The sequence below is a fragment of the Gopherus evgoodei genome, chromosome 10 (genome assembly GCF_007399415.2).
Source record: "Gopherus evgoodei ecotype Sinaloan lineage chromosome 10, rGopEvg1_v1.p, whole genome shotgun sequence".
In the NCBI taxonomy this organism is placed as follows: Eukaryota; Metazoa; Chordata; order Testudines; family Testudinidae; genus Gopherus; species Gopherus evgoodei.
In genome coordinates, this window is record NC_044331.1 from 79,581,048 (window position 1) to 79,605,671 (window position 24,624).

Consider the following 24,624-nt stretch of genomic DNA (forward strand, 5'->3'; position numbering starts at 1 on the left):
TGATACGACAAGCCGTCCTACCTGCCTGGCCTTGCTGGCGAGTGCTTCCTTTCCATCCACCTTTTCCAGCACACACCTAATAACCTCGGTAACATCGTCCTGCCTCTGCACCGCGTCCTCTAAGCGCAAGTTTGGCGGCGACTGCAGGCTCCCCAGGGGGCTGACGTAGGTTCCCCGGCTGATGTGGGGGTCGCTCATTTTCCTTTGCAAGTGCAGGTTCCCCCCATTGGGGATGTGATCTGAGTTGGTTCTCCGGAGCGGCCCAAAGCGACCTCTCACCTCGAAGAGTTCATCCGAGGTGGAGGAGGCATTGGAGTGGTGGTAGCTGTGGGTGGCAGAACTGCTAGAATAGCTCTCCTGATCACTGAGTGTCAAATAGTCCTCTTCATCTTCCTCCCCTTCCAGCCCGTTCACGGGACACATGGCTGCCGTGCCCTGAGCTTCCTGGGATACGGCTTCCTGCCTCCTCAGCTGGTGATCGCTGGCTGTGGCTTGAGCTTGTGTGGGGTTTTCACCCGGCCCGTGATCTGCATTCGCTGGCTCTGCCACCTGGCGCAGCTGCTTCTTGGCGTCCACAAGCAGGGCAGCCGTGTCTTTGCAGAGCGCACCGTTTTTGGAGATAAAGTCCATGACGTCAACCGTCCTCGGCCTTGGCACTGGGGGCCTGATGTCCATCTTGTGCGTCTCTGCAGCCGTGGGCTGCTTCAGGTGCTGGCTTACGGCCAGGATAGCCAAAGCTCCTTTCTTGTTCTCCCCAGGACTCCTTGCTTTGGGGCTTTCTACTGGCTTGGGAGCTTCTTTGATTGGGGTCGGAGGGGCCTCTCTTTGCTCCCGGCTGGCTGGAGAAGGCTCTTGGCTTTTCTTGGCTTCCAATTCCTTGCTTTTTAGCATCTGCCTGTGCTGGGCATTGGCCTGGGAGACATCACAGACCTTGATGCGATTCATTTGGGACAGCTTCACGTTCTTTATAGTGGGGTCAATGATGTTGATGTACCCCAAGATTTCGCTTGGGTCTGGGTCTGGCTCCACCCAAGTGGGCAGGTAGTCGAACATGTTGGCCTTCTCCATGTTGAGGAGGCCGGGGTGGATGGGTGGGGCTAGGTCGGCCATGTCGTTTTGCCGCTCGGCAGCTTGGCCCTCGGGAAGGGCCTTGTCTTTGCTGTCCATTATCTTGTTTCTGCCGGCGTCCGCCTGCCTCTCGGACGACATCTTGCTGATCTGATCAGCGCTCTTGGCCTTCACCAGGGCATATTTTGGGTTAATCAGTCTCTTCACCACTGCGTTGGCTGGGGTGACAGGCATGACAGAGGGCAGAGTGAATGGCTCAGGTTCCGGCTCCTCGTCCATGGGAATGGACTTCAGGCTGAGCCCCCGGGACATGAGATACAGCTCCTGGAACTGCTTGTCAAACGCTTCCACCACCTGGCCAGAGAGGACCGAGATGAGGTTCCTGTCGGTCCTGGCTGCGGACCAGGTGAAGCTGGAATGGAAACCAATCAGAAACAGTCTGAGTGCATGGCGGCAAACCCGGCCTGGGTTCCCCTGCTACCTGGCTTGCTACTGAGATGTGAATACCTCAACCCTGGGCTCGGTTTTATACTCTCTGGGGCTGGCTGGATCCTGCCACCCCGTGGGCTGAGTTCAGGTCAGGATTGGGATCGAGTTCAGGCAGGTCAGGATCGGGATGCATATTTCAGCTGGTACACCCAGCTGCATGCTTCTACCCATTGCTCTGACCCTGCACTATCATGAGGATCAAAATTCACATCCCCTTAAAACTAAAACGCCGACCCGCCTGGTCCCGCTGTGGCCCAGCTGAGGCTGACCCCATCCGGCACGCTCTTTAGATGTGGGAACGCCTGACAGAGCTGTCTCTGGATTACCTGTAGGAGCCACACATAGCCCGGTCACCATCCACGAACATGAACTTCTGGGCCAAGGCACCTTTGAACTTCGTGGCCGAATGGGTGAAAAATTCTGTTCCCCCCGTGGTGCGAACGCGGAGATTCTGCAAAGCAAAAGCAAGACAGCGGGTGGGAAAAGAGACAAAGAGGAGGCGATGCAGTGAGATGCTCCTGGCCTGCCTCAATGGACTCTTGGTTAGGGCTGAAAAATCGAGTCTCTCTCTCCCTGTTGATTTGCTCTTTTTTTTAAATGGCCATTTCCATTGACCATTCCCTCTGTTGGCCAGCTTGGGCTTGATTTTGTTCTCAGTGGTGCTGTTCTAAATCTGGATTAACTCTGCAGAATTCGACAGTGGTGCTCCGGTTTCACACCACTGACACTGGCGCTGAATTTGGCCCCTTGTCTCAATAAAAAGGCACAGCCCTTATCTTCAAAACACCATTCGGATCTCTGCATAGATACTGACTCATCCCCGCAATAGCTCTGAAAGGCGGCTAAAGCCTGGTTTACATGTAAAATGTCGATCGACTTAGTTATGTCACTCAGGGGTGTGAAAAATTCATGCCTCTGAGCGCCTCCGTTAAGCCAGCCTGAACCCTGGTGTAGACGCAGCTAAGTCGACAGAAGAATTCTTCTGCCACCTGGATACTGCTGCTCAGGGAGGTGGATTTACTGGCCTAAATATTATCCTGTGTGGCTGAGAAGGGAACTGAGACACAAGGAGGTTAGCTGCCTTGCTCCAGGCCCCACAAGTCAGTGGCTCATCTGGGACTTGAGTTCAGGAGTCTGCTGCTTCCCCAAAATGTCTAACCTGGTTTTGTGCGAATGTTCTGCTTTCTGTTGTGATTATCCCCTTTTCCTGGTCACCCACTGGCTGGAGCTTGGATGGGATCGGCCTCGGGTGAGCCGCAAATGCTTGTCACCTGGAACAGCCGTTTGGAGAGTGTTCCAGACTAGCTTGTACAGCGTGTTACTGACCGTGCAATAACTGGCAGCCAGTGAACTCAAGATGAGAACGCTAGTGTGGACTGACCCATAGGGAGGGACGTGGTGAATACCCCAGTGTGCCCTGAGATCCCGGCATGGGAGGCGCATTAGAAGCTCTGTGCTGTTGTTTACATTTCCATGCCCAGGAAAACAAGTTGGAGGCTGACCCCATTCCGTCACCCGATTCAGTACATCCCTGTTAACTTAATATCCTTTAACCGCCCATTAATCCAGCTCCTCTGTCTAGGCCAACCCTTTTCATAAATTCACAAAGGACCATTAGAGGCTCTCAGGTCACACCCAGCAGAGCAAAACACCTAGGTCTCAGGGTATGTTTCATTCTCCCTCCTCACTCTCATAGCAGCAGCTGCTTTAAGTAATCTCCAGTAGGAAGAAAACAAAAGCCAGGGCATGTAAAGATAGATGCCTGATCAGAAAACACAATAGCCACTTCTCTCAACCCCTGAATCACTGCAAACACTCAGCAGTTGCTTAACAAACTGTGTGGCTTTCCCAAGCTTGTGCGGTATTTACCAAGTCCATTGAGCCTGCTTTTTAGACACTGAAATAACAACTTACGTGTCTTTAGCACCTTTTATCCTCCATGCTCCGGCTCAAAGCACTTTCCAAATAGCGTCTCAGGTTCTCTGGGATGTCCTGACTGCTTTGCACCATTGACTTCCATGGTGTCAAGTAACGGGGTAGCCATGTTAATCTGTATCCACAAAAACAAGGAGTCCGGTGGCACCTTAAAGACAAACAGATTTATTTGGGCATAAGCTTTCGTGGGTAAAAAACCCACTTCTTCAGATGCACGAAAGCTTATGCCCATGAAAGCTTATGCCCAAATATATCTGTTAGTCTTTAAGGTGCCACCGGACTCCTTGTTGGTTTTGGCTTCCATGGGTATTTCTACACTGCCAGCCTCCCACCCCAGGTAGATAGATTCGGGCTAGTGTGAGTCTGTCCAGTGGTGCCAGGAGGGTCAGTGCCAGTGGGAGAATCCAACCTGGACTCTGTCTCCAGGGATCTGCTGGTGCACGCCTGCTGTTCTGGTCCTGGCCCCGTCCACAGCTCTGCCAATATACCAGAGTTGTCACCGGCATCACCCCTTGCGACTAGCCTGGAGCTTTCCTGAGCTGAACATTCATCTTAACCTCAGTGCTGGGTGCTGCACAGCCCAGATGCATGGAAATCACTTCCACATGCAACCCCGGACAGTTAATGTGCTGGGTAGGAGAACACCAGGCACCTGTCGGAGCCAGTGCTGTGTTGCCTATGTATGTATGAACTTTCCTTTCTCTCTGTGCCACAGTCCCTGTGACGGCCATTCTCCGGCTAGCTTGAGAGGTGGGAGGTTCATGAGTGTGCTTGGATGCCAATCAGAGAGCCGCTTGGTGGCTGGAGCCACGTGGCTGCATTCCTCAAGGTAGATATCTGCTGTGCCAAGCAAGGCAAAGGCCTGATAGTTAAAGTACAACCTGGAAAATCAGGTCGGTCAGCAGGCCTGAAAGTGAAACCAGGAGATTCCCATGCATCAGGAATTTGTGATAACAGCCACACACCCACCTGGTGCATGACGGCTTTTGATCATTGCTCTGCAGGCAGGTAGGACCAAAGGTGCGCCCTGCTGGCTTTAGTCCCTTCTGGGAACCCCTCCCATCCATTCTTTGCCTTCACACAGCGCCTGCCCTGGCTGATGGGCTTATGCAACCAGTGAGCCTTGCTAACACTGGCTAGCAGGGTCCGGATCTCTGGCAGCAGCACTAGCAGGAGCTTTCTCACACAGCTTGCCAAAGGACACAGGTCCCTGGCCTGGAACACTCTTGGAGCTTTTCAAGAACAGAGGCTGCCAAATAGTGCTAGATATTGCAGGAGCAGGTGAAATGCCAGTGGAAGGACTAGCTTGAGAGCACCAAACCCACGGTGATGGCCTGTGCCCGGTTTCTTATTTCTATATCCCAGACATTCGTGGTGCTGTCCAGCCAGGAGATCTGATCCCCGCCCCCCCCCCATGTAAATGGACACGGCAGCGCAGCGCTTAGACAGCTGACGTGCGGGTATATCTCCCGGAATCCATTCCAGCCACTGCCCGGGCCTCGGACACATTGTTTGACCTTCCCTGTTCTCTGCGTGTGGCGCACAATAGTTTAGTCTCTGGAGGGCTGTAATGCTTTGCTTTGCCGAGTTGTGGGGCTTGCTCCTACATGTTATCGGTCAATATAAAAACCCCACCGGAGTGATACTTCTCCTTTAGCGCAAGTGGCAGGGGCTTGTGCCATGGGCTCTGCATTCTAGCCCTGTCGGGCCTGGTGGGGCAGAGGTATTTAGCCCAGAGGCAGCCATGAGATCTTGTTGCCAAGGGGACTGTTTACAATACATGTCTCTCTCCTGTTAAAATAAGGGGACAGGACAGGGACATCAAAGCCAAGTCGCTCCTTGTCTCCCTGCCTGAGTGTGAACACAGCCTGCGCTGGCAGATTCCTTCCATTGTTCCTCTCTCTCGTGGGTGCTGTGTCGGGCTGGGTGTTCGACATCACCCTGGCTGGTGCCAGCAGCTGTTCTGCTGTTGCCATCTGGCCCTGCCTGCCATTAATGGGAAGGACCAACACATTGTTGGCAGCGCACAGGAGATGCTGGGGGTGTGTGTATCCCCCCTCCCATTTCGCCTCCTTGCTGTTGCTGGGTGTGGAGGCCCTGGAACGGGACAGCCTTGCTTGTTGTTTTCAAGAGTTTCTTCTCTTCCCCTGGCTGCAGGGTTGCCTGTAAGTGGCAGACCCAATCATTCCACATGCCCCATAGGCTGCCACGGAGCTACTGATCTGGCGGCCAGAGAGCCTGGCTAGGCAGGACCAGGTATACGGGCCGGAGACTCCACAGATCTTCTCCTGCAGAATGGCTGGGCTGGCGGGCTGCAGAGGCAGCTCCGGGATTTTGAAGAAGGATTCCTAGCCCTTCCCTTCCCCCTTGTGCAATTCACCTGCACCCAGATCTGCTCTTTGGCCTGTGGGCAGTGGGGACATGGAGCTGGATTAAACCTTCAGGGCCAGTGCTGCTTGCTAACTTCCCCATCATGTCCCACCTCCTCCAGCAGCCTCCGGTCTGACATGTGCTACCAGTACGGATAGCCTCCCCCACGCCTCAGAGATACCTGTGTCCTGAAGAGACAGCTGAAGGAAGGCAGCATCGTTATCCCCATTTTACAGCTGGGGAAACTGAGGCACATTGCAGGGAGGTGACTTGCCCAGGGGCAGAGCTGGGACTAGTGCCACAGATGCACCTAGCCACTAGGCCCCACTGCCTGGCTTAGCCAGCACCCCCCTTCATTTTATACAAACATACCCTTCCCCCGGTGGTGCCCAGAGAGGCTAGCAGGGGGCTGGCTGGAGATCTGCACCCCCTTTGTGCCCAGAAGGAAAGCTGGGCCTCAGATGTGCTTGTGGGGACCACGTGCCTAGCTGGCCTCTTTCCGCCCCCTCCTGAGTCAAGGCAGAGCTCTGAACATGAACCAGGAGGAGTTGCAACAACTCATGGCACCATCAGCTCTCCGGCCTTTGAAATGATAATTACAGGCAGCGCGAGCACCATTGCTTGTAAACTGGGTGAAAATACCAGCTGGAATGGTCTCACCTGCAGCCGAGCTCCCGCCAGCTGTGGCGTCCTGAGTGGGAGGCAGCCCTCCATTTCAGGTTGTTATCCTGTGGGCGTGAGCGAAATGCGCCGTCCAGGGCACTAGCTATTCTTAACGCTGCGCTCGGCTGCAATTCAGTGCCATTGCCTTGAGGATGCCCAGTTCTCCTGCACCTGGCACTATGTGTCGTCACCCAGCCGGGCTCATGTGTGACATCCCTTTTCATGCATTCACTGTGCATGGAGGTAACCGAGGACACCAGGGCAGAATCAAGCCCAGTTTTTCTATTCGAGCTTCCAGTTGGCTAATCTTGCTTGCCTATAGCCACCCACTGCACGGCGCCACGCCCTCGGTGCCCGTCTTACCTTCAGGTGCCCGGCGTGCATCTGCGCTCGCTCGCACATCTGAAGGAAGTATTTCGCATTGGTCTCATCCACAATGATGTAGACGCCGACTTTCCGCTTGAAGCCTGCGTCCAGGAGGTCCTTGAAGATGTCGACGTCCGTGAACATGTCCATGACAACAGCCACGACCTGTTGAGGGAGGGGAGGGGGCAGAAGAGGGTGAGTTCAAATGATATGCACAGGCTAGAGTGCGGTGAGTTGCTTCACTGACTGAGCCCTGCTGTTCCACCTCAAGTCAGGGACTGAAATTATTATTTATTACAGGATCCCCACACCCCAGCCCCCCAGGGTGCTAGGTGCTGTACAAAAACAGAACAAAAGGACAGTTCCTGCCTTCTCTGATCCCTGGGGCAAGACCAGCTCTGGGAAATGTTTACTAGTCCTCAGTGCAGTTGTACTGGTGCCATCCAAGTGTTTCTCGCCTCCTAAGGAAGTGGGATTTCCCTCTGATTTACCGCGCTGCTTTCCCCATCAAGGGAATTCTTACATGATTTTATCTGCCTCTGGATTGACACCCACTATGTAGAATTCTGCGTGGTACCAACCGGAAGCTGGCAACCCCCACGTTCAAATGAGATCTGACATTGGGGATTTGTTCTGCTCTGAGCAGGGGGTGGGACTAGATGGCCGCCTGAGGTCCCTGCCAGCCCTGAGATTCTATGATTCTATGATTAATCGCCAACTCTAGCAGACTGGGGCGCAGCGTGTGCTCAGCTCACATTGGAGCTGAAGTTGGAAGCAGAGCAAGACGGTCATCGGGGTGATGTGACTTTAACTGCCAAGATTTTGTGATCTGCCTAGGACACAAACAAATGGGGCTCACCAGGTGAGGACCCTGCCTTTCCCTGGCAGGGAGCTGCACTCGGAGCAGGTCCCAAGAACTCACATCAGACAAGCTGGGGACATACCCACCAGCTCAGGGCCCTGATCCTGCAGGCGCTTAGGCACCGGTGGTACCTTTACCCAGGGAAGCAGTCTCCTAGAAGTCAATGGAACTACCCCTGTGTGCATCTCTCTACGAGAGCCGGACCTTACTCAGCTCAGCAAACTCATACCGGGCCTTGACAATCCAGCCCCCTGCTATGAGCTCTCTGTGACAGAGCCCTGGGTCCCCCCCACCAATACACAGAGGATGTGGGCCAGTTACAGCCCCCAGCTATTGAATCTTGACTCGTTAGCTCAAACTGTAGCAACTCACGCTCTGAGCTCCAGAAGGCCCTGGTGCATTGGCCAAGATGGCAGCCTTCACACGTGCTCTGCAGAGAGGGGAGACATTTTTTATCCTTCTCTCTGAGATGCTGGGACTAGAACCTGGGTCCTTAGCTGGCACCACCTTCCACCTCTACCCTGTAATATTCCACCCCTCTGTATCCCCGCATGGCGTGCAAATCCCTTGGCTCGGGAGACAGGCTGCAAATGAAGGCACTTTTGAGATTTCCATCTCAGCGTCATTTGAGCCAGCATTCCGGCCCCAAGCAGAGAGCTTTGTACTTTCCAGCCACCAGTGGCTGACGACGTCTCGTCCTTCATGAGCTTTCATTAAGCCCTGGGAGGGAGGTGTTCTTAACCCCGTTTTACTGACAAACTGGGGCACAGAGGGTGAAGTCCTGCTTCTGGTGAAGTCAGTGGCAAAACTTGCACTGACTTCAAATGAGCCAGGAATTCACCCAGACTGTTTACATGACTTGCCCAAAGTCATGAGCATGAGTCAGGAGCAGAACCCAGGAGTCTTGACTCCTGTTCCCTACTCAACAGCCTCTCTTCCTAACAGTGGAATGTAGCACGGGAAGCCCAGGTCCCTGATTTCTTTTGGCAAAGCTACGATTCCTTGTGTGAAAGGGACAGGATCTACACTTCTGTCTGTCGTAGCGTTGCCAGGCATGCTTGGTCGAATGCACTGCTAACCCAACCGGGCCACAGTGGCCAGCTCCGTGCAGCTCCCAGAACCTGCCAGCATGTCCCTTCAGCTCCTAGGTCGGGGCGGACAGAGGGGCTCTGTGCGCTGCCCCTGCCATCAACCCAGCTCCGCAGTTCCCAATGGCCAGGAACTGCAGCCAATGGGAGCTACGGGGGCGGCGCCTCTGGATGGGACAGTGCACAGAGCCCCCTGGCAGCCCAGTGCTCCTGCACCTAGGAGCCGGAGGGACATGTTGCCTCTTCCTGGGGCCACCTGAGGTAAGCGCCACCCAGAGCCTGTACACCAAACCTGCTCCCATGCCCCAACTTCCTGCCCCAGGCCTGAGCTCCCTCCTTCCTGGAGTCCACACCACAACTCCCTGCCCCAGCCCTGAGCCTCCTCCTTCACCTCAACTTCCTCCCAGAGCCTGCACCCCCCTACTGAATCCCACTCCCCTGCCCCAGCCCAGAGCCCTCTCCCACACTCTGAGCCCTCTCCTGCACCCCAAACTGCTCATCCCTGGCCCCACCCCAGAGCCTGGGCCCTAGCTGGAGCCCTCACCCCCTGCACACCAACTGCTTGCCCCAGCCTGGTGAAAATAAGTGAATGAGCAAAGGTGGGAGAGAGTGAGTGACGGAGAGAGATGGGATAGAGTGATCCAGGGCGGGGCCTTGGGGCAAGGGGCCAGGTCTGGGGGCATGGTAGGGCGGGGCAAGGGTGTTTGGTTTTCTGCAGTCAGAAAGTTTGCAACCCTCGTCTGCAAATGCCTTACCTCTTGTTGCTCCCAGAAACACCCAAGATTCCCATAGCCAAAGGATGTCAGAGGACAAAGCATTGCTCCCTAATGCGATCCTCCAAGAAACGAGGCCTCCATGTGTTAATTACTCAGGTCAGGCCAGGCCTCAGCTACAGTTACACAGCTTCCCCTCTTGGTTTAGGTGCGTCTTTCACTCTGCAGTGGGATGGAGGGGAATAGGAAAACGTGGCCGTAAAGCCACAGACACTAGCCAGATGATTTAGGGCAGCATTTCCCCACAGGTGTGTGACGGAATTTTTTTTAAAAACGGCATATGAGAACAAAAACCCTTCCCTTGTATTTTGATTCGTGTCGGAGCTGGACTCGAACATCATTCATTTTACTGTCCAGACTGTGAATCGCAAGGGCGGTAAACAGCTTAAAGCAAGACACTAAGAGGGTGAATTGATTTGGAGACAATATGGTGACGTGCCTCAAAATAATGAAATGAACGGAGTCAAGGTTGGCAACCATGGACTTAGGGCCGGAGGTAAGATCTGCCATGACGTTACCTTCCTTTTTAAAAGCTGACTCGGCTGCAAGCCGGCAGCATTACTTGAAAGTCGCTGGCAGTTTGTCGTAGTTACCAGGGTTCACGCCTGGCTGCTCTGTTTAATCTGGTGATGCGATTGAGGAGAATTTGTGCAGTTTGGCTCACTGGGAAATATACACTGGGTTGAACCAACCGTTCCTTGTGGCTGGAAAGATGCATGTGTTCCTTCAAGCAGGCTGTCTAACTACCGCACGTCATGACTGATTGTGTCGCGTCCTGCGGCCTGGCCTGTTTTGTTTATATGACCCACTGTGCTGGTTCGGATGCCATTCCCTATGTGCAAACAAACACACCCGTGAGCACCCTGGAAAAGATCCAGGGTGGGGAGCTGACTCCCCACTGATTCAAACAGACACTGGGAGGATGGGAGCGAAAGCCACCTCAGGGTGTGGTTCCACCCCACGGGGGTGTATGCCCATATCCACCCAGGGCATAAGCTGTCATTTTGGGGAGTCAAGAAGGAGCCGGGGCAGGCTGCTGTGGCAAGGTTGAGCGGTAGGAGGCGATGCTGGTGGCATGTATTGCGTGTGCAGCGTTACTGGGTCAATAGCCACGGGCCGTCACCTTTGTGGCTCCAGTCCTGGCATTGGAACGGAGAAATTTGCTGTTGTGCTGGGCCTGGTCTTGTTGTGTTCCATCCAGTCATGCTGAGGTGCAAGGGCAGAGCGGTGAGCCGGGCCTGCTGGCTTGTTTGTTCGGTGGCGAGGAGCTCTGCTGCTGCAGCTCCATGACTGTGCTTTGCCCTCCGTAGCAGCGACGTTACCTGGATCTTTAAACGCCTCCTTCCACAAGGTCGTTTTAAACCCTGAAGCAGCACTCGGCGTAGCTTCGCTTGAGCTGTCCAGAGGAGAGTAGCTCACCTGCTGTGGTCCCTGAGTACTGGCAAAGCCCCGCAGCTGGGCTGGGGAGAATGCCCTCGATGCAGGCATGGCACAGGGCGTCCGTGTGCCCGTCCCCTCACAAGCCCAGGTGCAAGAGAGGTGTGTGTAGCTCCAAGTCCTGCAGGCTTGCCATACCTTGGATCAACTCCCAGCCTCAGTAATGCTCGGGCATTTGCTTCAGCCCCTGGAGGCTTGGCAGGTTACACGACGGGGGCTTACTGTCACATTTTCCCTCCTTCTCCGGGAGCTGCGAGTTGGCGTGGCACAGAATCTGACCCTATGTCTGTCTGGGAATTTGCACCCTCCAGCAGGGACTGATCTGAGGGCTGAACTCGGCAGAATAGCAGTTGGAGCTGGATGGGGTTAGTCAAGTGACAGTCAGGGTGAGGGGAAAGCGCAGCTGCAAGCCATTAGGGTCTGTTCAACCGCCTGGCAATGCAGAAAAGTCAAGCGGGGATAGGAGCCTGGATCAGACCCATGTCCACTGGTCCAGAACCCAGCCTCTGAGAGGGCCAGGCCCAGGTGGTGCACAGAACCCTGCAGTAGGCGCTCGGGGAAAGTTTCCTCTCACCCCTAAACATTACTAGCTGGTGTGTTGTCCCTTGTCTGCTGAATACCCCAGCATTTATTTTGAGCAGGGGTGGCTCTAGGCACCAGCACGCCAAGTGCGTGCCTGAGGCAGCAAGCCGCGGGGGGCGCTCTGCCAGTCACCGCGAGGACAGTAGGCAGGTTGCCTTTGGCGGCATGCCTGCGGAGGGTCCGCTGGTCCCACAGGCGTGCTGCTGAATACGCGGGACCGGGGACCTCCCACAGGCAAGCCGTCGAAGGCAGCCTGCCTACCGTGCTTGGGGCGGCAAAATACCTAGAGCCGCCCCTGATTTTGAGGCTCGGAAATTTTGGAGCCTGAATTTCCCATCAGGCTTTGCATGCTTCATGGAGAGAGGCTATTCTTTCCCAGAGCCATTGTAGGCGGCACACGTCAATCACATGTCAAACAGCTGATGCTCCACCTCCATTCAACTCAGCTGTGAAAGCTGCGCTGAGGTGCCAGCTAAAACTGGGAATCCATTCACTGCCTTGCCCGGCACGCTTGGGAGTTCTCCTGCTGTTGCTGTGGGTCGGGATGCAGCACAGAGGTGCTGAGGTGTGAATCGGTCGGCTCCTGATCTGGTTCATCACTTGCAACACTTTACTTCTCTGTCTCCTCGGTTATTCCTAGGAGGCTCTGGGTTTGGTAACTGCTTGTAGGAGTAAGAACAGGGTTGCTGGGCGTAACATGGTTCCCCCCACTCTGAATGAAGTGTGAGGCTCCGATGGGAGATCATTCGTTTGAGCTTGAACAGTGAGAGTTAGCTGTGATGGGAGTACGTTGTCTGTGCACCAAACCCAGACACACATGTTGAGACTAAGAGAATCCCTGGAATGTTCTCCTCATACAGGTGGAGGAGAATCAGAATTATGCTTGGCACTTATATTGCACCTTTCATCCAAGGCTCTCAAAGCAGCATAATTAATTTAATTAAATTAGCATCACAGCACCTCCGGCAGGCGGGGAAGTTTGATGATCATCATTGTATAGATTAGGAAACCAAGGCACAGAAAGCTGAAGTGACTGGATTGTACAGCATAACCTGATTTCCACACCCTGGTTATGTTGTCTAGACTGCACTCCCAGGTGGAGTTTGTTCTGTTCTATGAATGGGATGCTATGCTGGGGTTGCCTGTGATAGCAAGGCACTGGTCCTTTCCCATCCTCTGCTCCTATGTGGGTTTGCACCTCCTGCCCCTGCCAAGTCATTTGGATTCATTGTAGGGCTGCTGGGTGCAGGAGCATTTTAAGTGTAACTCAAGGAGACATTGGAGGGAGAGATTTTCAAAGGAGCTCAGCATTGGCCTTCGTCCAGTGGGAGCAGAAAGAGGCCAATCCCGAGCAGGTTTGAAAAAGTCACCCTGGAAATCTGCCTCCTGCCCGTTGCTCCACAGAACCGCATATCTCCAGGACTGGGGCTCGTGTGCTCATGGCTGTTAGCACTGCAGCAGCTCCAGGGTGGCGGGGGCACTGCGGCTTTGCTTGGGGAGTTCCCCGGGGGCATGAGTGCCCTACGGTGATGAAAGGCATGAATGCGAGAACATTGCAAAGGCAGACCGAGCAAACCTGGCACCAGAAACAGTGACTTGGGCCTGCTGATTTGTTTGTTTGCTTGCTGTTTACTCAGAGGCGCAGAGCTCGGCTGCAGCTCCATGGCTGCACTTTGCCTCCGGAGCAGGGACATCATACGGATCTTTAAACACCTGCTTTCACATTCCTGCTGGGGAACTTTGCCTTCAGGAGCAAGGAGAGTTGGAGCAGAGCTCCCAGGAGGAATGGAATCTGGGTGTTTCACTCACTTCCAGGAGACGTTAGGGTGCACGCCCACCCCTCATTGCCCTGTTGGCGACCGGGAGTTGCTGTGAGAAGGGAAATGTAACGCTGGGTCTTTTACTGCAGACATCAAAAAGAATCATTTACAAATGTGTTCTCCCTTCTCATTTACCCGGCCCTTAGCAAGGTTCAAAGCCCTTTATGAGAACCGGTGGATGAACCCACCCACATCCCATGTGGTGGGCAGGGCAGTATGATGACTCCCATTTTACAGATGGGGAAACCGAGGCAGAAGGGTTGACTGCCTGATTTGCAAGGATACGGAGCCCTCCTAGCTCCCGTTGACTTCAGTGAGGTATGTGGACTTCTGAATATCAGGCTGCGAACGGCTCGCTGAAGGCTGTAAGGTGCCTCGATGTCAGAGCCACAATTAGAACGGAGAGGCCCTGGTTCTCCTTTCACTTATAGCAGTGCGAATCAGGAGTGGCTCCATCCAGTTAATCGAAATGCATACTGTAAATGATGCCAGAGTTGGGAAAATTCCCAGTCCTGTGTTACTCCAGCATGATGTGGAGCCAGAACCGCCTGTGTCTTAAGTCCAGCTCTGACACTAATTTCCACATAGTTTCTTTAGGAACCTAACCCCTGGGAGTGAGATGCCTGAAGAGCTTTGAGGATAGCCTCTCTGTTTCACTTCCTCCACGTGGAACCTGAGACTGTGGAAAACAGGGATGCTAAGAAGTTAGCAGCCTCTGAGCGTTAGCTGCAAAGGGCTTTGAAAATGAAAAGAATGAAGTGAGTGCCAAGGAATAATCACATACAGAATCTATAGGGTGGGAATCGCCTTTAAAAATAAAATCAACAAGAAACGAGCCCTACATGATGCAGGTCCCTTCTAGTGACTGCTGGCCATGGGCAGTGGAGTTGTGATGGGTGCCACCAGGCAGCATGTGTCCTGGGGTCAGGATGTCGCAAGGTAGATGCTATTTCCAGCCCCAATGGAAGCTCTGTCCTATCTCCTCTTTGCATCGGCTGCTTGTTTCTGAAGGCAGGAATCTGAAAGGAGGCGTTTCTCTCTCTCTGCAGAGGCAAAGTCGAGACACAGAGCTGCAAACCCCCCAAACTCTTCAGTATGTTCTGGCCAGTTTGTGTTGTCCGGGTTTGCTGACTCTGCCCTGCCACAAATAGTAGGGAACCATCTGGCCGGTGAAATCGATTGGCTTGTGGGATAGCCTCCCATGGGACTCCCGAGTGATCTAGAACACCCGGCTGAGCAAAGCCCTAGACAATGTGCCGTAGGGAACAACTGAGGTCCAGCTGCTAGGGCCACGAAGCAGGACTCGGGAGACCTGGCTCCATAGTGTTCAAGGCCAGGAGGGACCAGTAGATCATCTGGGCTGACTTCTCTTTCACAGCTCATGAAATGTCACCCAGGTACCCCTATATTGCACCCAGTAGTGTGTGTTTGGCTAAAGCACATCATCCAGAAAGGACACCCAGTCTTGACTGGACAAGTTCTATTTCTGCCACGGACTTGCTATTGAACCTTGGGCCAGGCATGGCCCTGCCCTGTGCCTCAGTTTCCCCTTGTGCGTTCTTGCCCATTTAGCTTGTAAGCTCTTCAGGCAGGGATTGTCTCTTGCTGCGAGTTTGCACAACATAACCTAGCACAGGGTGGGGCTCACGCTCACTTTGAGTCTCCAGACGCTGCTGCAAGACAGATTATACAAGAACCATGATTGCAATTGGGTGTCGGCGGGGGGTGGGTGAGGCGGCCTAATAACAAATCGTCCCCATCCCCCATTCCTGTGGGAGTTCAACAGCACGAGGTCAAACCCTGCTCACAGCTCCACCCGTGGGAACCTGTTGAAATCAGTACGAAAAAGGCAAAAATTCAGCTGCAGGGTTTAATCTGCAAAGAATGAAGCCCTGTGTGCTAGAGGACACAGGAGGCCGGCCCTCTGTGCTGATTACAGCCCTGCCTGAGGAGTGGGAGTGCTTGCCCCCAGCACAGGCTGCTTCCCCAGCTCTGGGGGGAAAAAACGTCATCCCTCCCCTTGTAACTCGGATAATCATTTAATCCCCTGCAAAGGGACTGGCCACTGTTGCCTTCCTGACTTTGGAGCATTTGACAATCTAAAAGCACTATACTGGATCCAAAGCAGTGGGGAATCGGACCCTTTTCACACAGTGACTTTTCCCTCTCTTCACTGGTGTGTCATCAAGACAATTCCGCCCACTGAAATGCTTTCAACTAGGTAAAAACCTTCCCTAGCGGAGAAGGAGAGCCCTAGATCCAAGCCCAGACGGTCTCTACCCCATAGCAGATTCCAACTGGATCTGTCTTCCCTCAGTCCCAACTAGTTGGTGAGGTATTTAGAACATGCAGCTGTGCAGCATTTTTGGCTGGATCAGGTATTGAGAAACTATGGGGTGTTTATATAGGTTTCCAGCTCACAGTCCGTCTAATGGACGTTGCTGTGTCACGTACAAATCCCGTGTCCATCCAGGAAGCACAAGGGAGGTCAGAATCATTTCAGGGTGCTTTGATCAACATGTGCACTGTGGGATCATTTTTTTATAGGGGAAACTGGAGTTCTTATTAACCTACTTTCTGCATCATCAAAGACCAGCATTTGGGCCTGCTGCCTGTTTATTTAATGACCATATATTATCAGCTCAGAGTAAGCACACAATTAGAACAATAATGTGTTGGGAAAGATGTAAGTGGGATGACTAATATTAATAATTGCTGTCCCTTCTCTGGTACCTTTCATCGGTGTCTCATGAAATGTTCTGCAAACAGTAATTAACTGAACCTTACAGCTTCCTTGGCAGGTAGAGAAGGTTGATAATACCAGATATGAACCAAACCTGGAATCTCTAATGCAAACTCTGAGGGCAGATTCAAAAAACACTTCCTACGGTTTTGTTCCAGGCCAGTATTTTCAATATGTTCTGATTTCAGCTCTGCTGGAGCCAAAGTCTTGTGAAAACAACTGATCGCTTGAGAATTCCCCCATTTGAGATGGGAGCGCTCTTGAGCCAGTGAGGTTTTCAGCTGGTTGGGGTCAGAATCTCATGATAATAGTCTGTGAGATTTCAGTGCCATGTCAAAACTCAGGTCTGCTTTAATCCTGGCATGTTCTTGAACCTGAATCCTGCCCTAAAACTAATCTGAATAGTGCCTCTTTGTCTCATGTCTATATTATCCCCATTGTACAGATAGGGAGCACTGAGGCACAGCAAGGTCATTCACCAAGTCACTGGAAGAGCTGGGAATAGAATCAGGGGTTCTGCTTTCCTTCCTTTGCTTTAATCACTAGGGATACTCCCACCCAGAGACAGGAACAGAGCTCAGGCGTCCTGCCTCCTCATCTTTTTCTCCTTTTGACCATTCCAGCTATGTCACAAAACTATGTTTAGTCCCTAAACTCATCAGCAAAATGTTTAGCCGTGTAGGCCCTGATCTTGCAGACACCTACATGAGGGCTTAATCTTGTGTTTGTAGGATTTAGTCCTGATTCCCTTCCCTTCTCATAACCACTAGGACAGCAGTTATCTACCAAGAGTACACATACCCCTGGGGGTACACAGAGGTCTTCCAGGGGATACATCAACTCATCCGGATATTTGCCTAGTTTTACAAGAGGCTACATAAAAAGCACTAGCGAAGTCAGTACAAACTACAATAGAGTTTATACTGTTTGTAATGCTCTATAGACCATACACTGAACTATAAGCACCATATTTATATTCCAGTTGTTTGATTTTACAGTGATATGGTAAAAATGGGAAAGTCAGCAATTCTTCAGTAACAGTGGGCTGGGACACGTTTGCATCCAACAAAGTGGGTATTCACCCACGAAAGTTCATGCTCCAAAACATCTGTTAATCTATAAGGTGCCACAGGACTCTTTGCTGTTTGTATTTTTATGTCCAATTTTATAAGCAAGTAGTTTTGAAGTGAGGGGAAACTTTGGGGGTACGCAAGACAAGTCAGGGTCCTGAACGGGGTCCAGTTGGCTGGAAAGGTTGATAGCCTCTGCACTGGACAACACTGCCCTGCCTGCACTTAGCACCCAGAAGGAATGCATCCCTGGCCTCAGACTGAATCAGCCCAGACAGATGCACTTAGCCCTGAACAAGCTCTGTAAAACTGTAGTCAAAATAGCTGGAGTTTGCTTCCCTCTCTGCCAAAGGAGATTTTGCTAAGTAAGAAAAACCCAGTGGAAGGGGTGTATGTCCTCCTGGCATCACATGGTGCATGCAAACTAAGCTGATGGCTGTGCTGGCGTGTGTGCCCAACCTGCCCCAGTAAGGACGTCAGAGGAACTTGGCTCTTCTGTACACAATTAGCAGCCCCGGTATTTTGCTTTGGTGTTGGGATTTTTCTGTTTTTTTTTAGTTCTGAATGGGCTAAATGTGCTCAGTCTCCAAATTGCTGCTGGGCTCAGGGTTCGGTGCTGAGTCTGCAGGAAGGATCGCTACCTTAAGCCAGGGAAAGAAAGGCAGCTGTGCTTCCCAGCTGCTTAAGAGCCAGATGCAGGCCAATGCCCTTCCAGAACATGAAGCAACAGCTGTCGGCAGGAGACAGTCACGTTGGATGTAATAGGAAATTCCAGATGATGTAGGTAAAATGCCTTGTAGCACTTTTTTTCCATTTCATCATGGGATGACCCAGATGATATAAAGGCAGCGCCTGGACAGTGAGAAGAAAACCTCTAACGCTAGAAAGCAGCAACCGTGGGGATGGCAGAGAGAAGGTCACACCTGGCTAACTTTGCAGAGATAGCAACTAAAACCTGCTCCACAGCTGATGGAGCTGCTACACCCCTTTACACCAGGTCAGGATCTGGCTCATACTCTCTTGAGTGGCATAAACAATAGAATGACCAGAGAAATCCGGCTACTCGTAGACTCCTAATAATCCCCGTTCCTTTTAGAGCACCTTCTGTCCTAGGATCTCAAAGCACATCTCAGAGGATAATGAACAGAGCCTCACAACATCCCCTGCATGGGAGACTATCCTCATCAGCTGGGGAAACTGAGGCACAATGGGGAAGTGACTTGCCCAAGGTCACACCGGGGATCTGTGGCACTGCTGGGAACAGAAGCCAAATCTCCTGAACCCTCATGCCCTACCTCAGCAACTGGATCACACTTCGTGTCTCTCCTACTCCCCAGCCCCCTCTGAACAAATGTTGCTCCCCAGCTAAGTCAATGTGAAAGGCACCGAATTGGTGTGGTGTTGCAAAAGGATCCCCCTCCCCGCCAGGCATGCATCTCTCCTCTGTCTGGAGCAGGGATTCCCATGCTGCCAGGCTCCAATGCGGCCACTTTCTTTCCCCACTCTGGGAGCTCAGTATGCGGATGGGGCAGCGGTGGACTCGGCCAGGCCCCCACAGGTGCTTGGTCCATCCCGACACACACACAGGGATGGCGACAGGGAGGCAGCTGGACAGCAGTGGCCAGCGATCGTGATGTCAACTAAATGCGGCATCGGCGTCCAACCAGGCAGGCCATCTCCAGCAGCCAGAAGAAGGAGTCTGGGCTGGGGGAGGACAGGGGTCCAGCCGCACTCTGAGTCAGAGGCCCAGGGAAGGAGTTGGAAGTGACGAGAATGCAGAGCCAGCAGAGAGCGTATGAACCAGTGTCAGGGACTATAGGCCAGGCCCCAAGACAGGACGTTCTCACTGATGGTTGCCTGCGTCCGTTCATCCCGTATTCCATCTCCTCCTGCTGGGTCTGCCACGCAGCGATCGAACAGGTGCAGCGCACCCCCCGGCTGGGCTCAGGCTGCGTCACAGAGTCAGGGCGCAGGTGGGCGACCGCAGTCCATGTTCCATCAGGGAGGAATGCTGGCTCAAAGCCCTCCCTGGCTTCATGCTTGCCGCCTCCTTGGGCGATCGAGCCCCTTGGCCAAGGCGTCAACCCATCTGCCTGGCCCTAATGCCCTGCAGAATGCTGGACCTCGCTCACAAGCTGGGATGTGGCTGTGCATGAGGCAGCCCTGGGGATCAGTAGAAGTTGGAGGGCCTTGGCCTAGCCCTGCATCATGTGAACAGAATGCTGCCCTGGCTCCAAACTCCGCTGGGGGCATGGAGGGCCAGGCCAGAAAGCTTTGTACCGGGGCGCGGGACAAAAAAGTCTCTTGGATCAGTCTCCTGAAGCCCCAGCTTGTGCCTTTAGAACCGAGCATGCCGGGGGGATGGCAAACATTCTCCCCTCGTTTTTGGGTTCCCTCAACCAGACCTTCCTTACCTAGGAGACCCCAGCTCGGCTGCGACGACAGCCAAGGGGGATGAGAGGGGAATTAAGCCCCCTCTACCCCCCACCTCAGGCCAGGCTGAGGCCCACTCAAACGCAAAGCTGCTCCGCTACCGAAAGCACATCCTGAATGAGAGGTTTGCAGACTGGTTTAAAGATGGCTCCCCTCTAAACTGGTTTCAGACGCTGTTTGGCTGGCGGCGTGGACTGATCACGGCACGTCTGAGAGAGCGTGGCCCCGGCCGCACCTGGCAGCCCGCGTTCAGAACTGGTTCAAACGTGTTCTCAGATCATGCTTTCTGCCTGCTACAGGGCCCGCTGGAGACCCGCCCTCTCCAAATACACAGCCCTCTGGCGACAAGGGCCTGGAAGAGACATTCGATGCGCTTTGTAATTGGATGAAGATTGGCTGTTATTCTTGTTGGGATCTAAGGCATCAAAGAAGCTCCCTGACTTGCTCTTCTGACTGAACAGCAAGCTGAGGAGCTGGCAAATGCACAGGACAAAGTCACATCGGATGCAGAGATGTGACCTCTGTGGCTGCTGATCCCCAGTGTCCCTGTGGCACACATGGGGCAGCCTGCAGAGAAGGCTCTGTGTATACACCTCAGATTACTCCTGCCGGAATTATGTGCCACTGCGCACCTGCAGAATTTATGTCCCCTGCAGATTTCTTTGCTTTCCTGCAGAAAAATGACTTTCTTATGTGGAAGCAAAGAGAAACCACAAGAGTGGTCATGCAACACTCCCCAGCAGTATGTTTGGATGCCCAGGGTAGCCGGCAGAGAGGTAAATCATTGTGGGGTGGGACTGGGGAAGACACGGCTGGTGGCTTCTACCCTGTGCTAGGCTCAGCTGCTTGTCTAGGCTAGGGTGGGGTGGGGAGGGTGGGACATCCTCTTCCCTTGCACGGCATCTGGGGCCAGGTCAGACCCACCCCAAGACTTCTCCCCCGGCTGCAGGAAGCTCTGCAAACCTCCCCCCACCCAATTCCTTCACCCATCGCTCCTCAGCTGTGGGGGGGGGATCCCTGTACTGGGAGCTGCTCCCCCATCTGCCCAACCCCCAGGCATCCAGACCCCCCTCATAGTGAGACCCTCCTGCCGAGCCTCACCCTCCTCCCACTCAAACCCCCCCCCAATGAGCCCCACTCCTTCTTCACCTGAACCACCCCGATGAGCCACTCAGATCTCCACCCCACTGAGCCTCAACCAGCTGCACCTGGATCCCCATTCCTGCTCAATCCCGGCGTTAATTCGGAGGGGCCTTCCACACTCTGGTCACAGGAGGCCCTCAGTACACAGCTCTTATTTCCTTAAACATACCTGTTCTACCTGCTTCCACTACCTCCCCCATCCCGATCACCCTCCCTCTGGGTGAAGATACTTCCCAGACCAGTCCTCCATCTCTGGATCACGACTTCTCCATTTGCCATTCACTACCTTCCACCAATATATTGTGGCTAAGTCTATCTCAAGGTCCTGATCAGAGCATTATTAAATGCTAAGATGCAGCAAAGCAGCTCGTTCTCATTTTTTCAAAGGCTGGACGTAATCAGCTGTTGGACCTTTTCCTTGGGGTGGGTCTTACCAAAGGTCTGCTGCAGAAAGGGGGCAGATACTGTTTTTGATCAAACGTTCCTGGACTGTGCAAGCCACTAACCAATTTTGCGTCATCTGTTTACCATGATGCAATTGACTAGGACTAACAGGAAGACCTTGGGCCAGATTCAGCCCTTATGTAAGCTGGTACAATGCCAACAGTCTTCACCTGTTCGCACCAGGGCAGAATTTGATCCCTTGTATTTTGCAGAGCTGCGTGCAGTTCCCCGGGGCCCTGGAGATAATTATCAGGAGAAGGCTGATACCTTAGGCTAGGAGAGCGATAGCAGCTCAACTAGTTTGCATTTTCTTAGTTCCTCAACCTCTGGGTTGCCAAGGCCCAGGGAGGTCAAAGAAAAGATTCCCATTGTTTCCAGGGGAAGCTGGATCAGGCTTCCAGCTCTTTCCCTCTCCTGCGGCAGAATCTGAGCCATAAGTGGGCGTGAAGCTTAATGGGGAAGAATAGATGATACACCGGGCTGGCCCCTGCAGTCATCGCTCAGCCAGACCTCCCTTGCAGGGCACTGCGTGGCTGAGGAGGACTTTGGGGTCTGGCCTGCTCTGGATACCTGAGTAAACTCCTGCCCTAACGATCGGCACACATCTCACCTTCTGAGCCTGGACAATCATCTTCCTGACCACCTCCTTGATGTGCGCTTGCCCGTCGATGGGCGGCTGCATGTACACCATGGCCCTGGTGACCCCCCGGTAGGCGATGGTCTCAGGCCAGCCCAGGTCCAGCTGCGGGATGGAGCGGTCGGATCTCTGGGGCCAGTACTCCAAGGAGGGTGCCAACTCTCCCTCGCCCCCTTGGCTGGTGCAGTCACCGTCGCTGTCCCCGCCCCTGTGGGGTGGGATATACTCCGAACCCGGGTCGTACGTTTCCAGCGACTCCATGATCTTTTTAAGCTCCAGCTCGGAGAGGAAGTCCCGGATGTTCTCTTTCTTGAGGACCTCGTAGAAGGCCTCTGGCCCCTCTGAGACCAGGGCTTCCAAAGCCAGTCTCTGCTCCTCGCTATAGAAGAACTCCGGCTTGGACTCGCTGGATCTCCAGTTGACATGACTGTCATCCAGACACTGCACCTGGGAGAGAGCCATAGCCCCGGCAAACAGTCAGATACTGAAGGGAGCCGGCGACACCAGTGAATGCTAGACTCTGACAATAAATAAGGAGTCAATTATTTCCCGGGTTTTAAATAACTTCGCTTTTTTTCTCCTTCTTGCGTTGGACACAGCAGCGGGTTCCCCCCCCCCCTCCTCCGGCTGACTTGGCTTCTCCACAAAGTGCTCCCACGCTCTGCCTCAAATCTCCTGCCTCTTTGGCTATTTCCGCTCAGGAGACACTGACTTGGTTTCTCATTTACTCATCGGCTCTGGCCAGCCCAGGCGACCTTTGTGCGAGACAAAACCAGAGAAAAACTGATTCTTCCTCTGACACCCAGGTCTCCGGTGCTGGAAGCCAGGTGAGCGGCGACTGGCTTGCAGGCACGGGTACTTTGAGAGTGGCACAATCCCTTTGAATCTTCTACCACCAGATCCACTTCCCTCTCGCTGCCTGCCCTTTCCCACGATGATAATATAAAACAGAACAAAATAAAATACAAAGGAAAATAACAATTTAAAAAAAATCCAGGAAATCAGATAGGCAGCAGCCGGGGGGGTGTCTCAGTCCGATCCTTCCTCTCTTTATTTCTCTCTCTCTTGATCTGAAGTTCTCCGAATGGGATCAGCCGTTGTGTTTCCCTGCAGCAAAATCCTGCCTGTTGCTGCCTGATCAGTTTCTCCAGGGTTCCTGGGGCTGGAAGCTGGATTCTTGCAGGGCTCTTGCCGGTAGGCAGTGTGGAGATGGACAGGTAACAGCAAGAAGAGAAAAGAAAAGGGAAAAAAAAACCAAAGTGATTCATAGCTCCGCCCTGCCCCACCTGCAATCACATGCTGCTGCCTTCAAACATTCCCAATATCTGCCTAGGTCATTAACTCCTTCAGCAGTGCACACATGCCTGCAAAGTCAGCCCTGGGTGGGAGGAGGACAGGAAGCTGATTCATCAGCACTGCACAGCTCAGCTCCCAGCACTGCTTCCTGGATCTTGCTTCCCCAAGGCAGAGAGGGGCTGTCTGGGGCTTTCGCAGTTTGTGGACTGCAAGCTCTGTGGGGGTATTGGTATAGTGCCCACCTGTGGTCCTAGAACTACCAACAGTTCCTGGAGCACTGCTGCTGCCTAGCCTGACTGGCTGAGCATGCTGAGCATTGTCCTTTGAAATGATTATTTGAGTGGAAAATTGGGGGGTTGAGGACAGGATGGGTTGAGGCCATGAAAACAAAGCAAAGCCCCCAAACCCAAAGTGTTTTCAGTGGTTGGCAAAAAGTTTTTGGTTTTCATTTAAAAATATGAAAAATCAAAGTTTTCTGCAGATCCCAGCCTCACTCCATTTTCTGACTGGCTCTAATTGTTAACCCTTGCTGTACGAAGTACTGCCAATCCTGGCAGCAGCATTGGAACCCAGGGCCAACAGTGCTAACAGGATGAGTCTTTGCCAGCCGAGCTAGCAGAGTACCTCCCATAGCTAGTAGCTATAGTAGACTTTTATCTTTTTAGGTGAACCAGCCTCTAAGGGGGCGGGGGGCAAGAAGTTCATGTGCTTCCTAGAACTTGCTGCAGCAGAGTAAATTAAATGAACAATTGGGAGAAAGAAAGACAAATACCCAGGCTCTTTTAATAGACCGGGGCAAACCAAAAGCGTCCAACACACCAGTCCCTTTGAACTGGTCACTCTAAACTCTGCCAACTCCCAAGCAGCGGTTCTCAACCTTTCCAGATAACTGTCCCCCTTTTGGGAGTCGGATTTGTCTTGTGTATCCCAAGTTTCCCCTCACTTAAAAACGACTTGCTTCCAAAATCAGATATAAATATACAGAAGGGTCACAGCCCACTAGTACTAAAATCACGGCATTTCTCATTTTGTCTGTATGAAATTGTAGTTTCTACTGGTTCACTATGTAGCCTGTTGTAAAACGAGGCAAATAGATGAGTTGATGTGCTCCCTGGAAGACCTCTGCATACCCCAGGGTACATGTGCCCCTGGTTGAGAACCATGCCCCGAGGGGTTTCAAGAAACGGGCCAGTTCTCTCACCAGTGTAAATCCGGGGTTCTTCCATGGCTACTTACGCTGATGTGATTCCAGCTGACAATTCACAGTAGTGTCAATCATTTTGCTCATTGTTCCAGGATAAAGCACCCGCTCTACCAATGAATCCAGGGCTGCAAAGATTCTAGTGTCAGAAGTGAGGCTCACTTTGCATCATGCCGCGGGACCTGTCCACGTGTGGCACCCGTA

The 24,624-nt window shown here is 53.1% G+C and overlaps 2 protein-coding genes across 2 annotated transcripts in view; one reads left to right on the forward strand and one right to left on the reverse strand.

Moving 5' to 3' along the window:
• Positions 1 to 22,385, reverse strand: part of FAM83G (family with sequence similarity 83 member G) — a 29,426-nt gene extending 7,041 nt beyond the window's left edge. The window contains exons 1-4 of the mRNA XM_030578715.1: positions 21,897 to 22,385; positions 6,889 to 7,056; positions 1,884 to 2,008; positions 22 to 1,480 (exon numbers count right to left, since the gene is read on the reverse strand). Coding sequence (XP_030434575.1) covers positions 22 to 1,480; positions 1,884 to 2,008; positions 6,889 to 7,056; positions 21,897 to 22,385 — 2,241 coding nt within the window. The remainder of the gene's footprint in view (positions 1 to 21; positions 1,481 to 1,883; positions 2,009 to 6,888; positions 7,057 to 21,896) is intronic.
• The window catches only part of SLC5A10 (solute carrier family 5 member 10), an 88,376-nt gene that overhangs the window by 40,016 nt on the left and 23,736 nt on the right, over positions 1 to 24,624 (forward strand).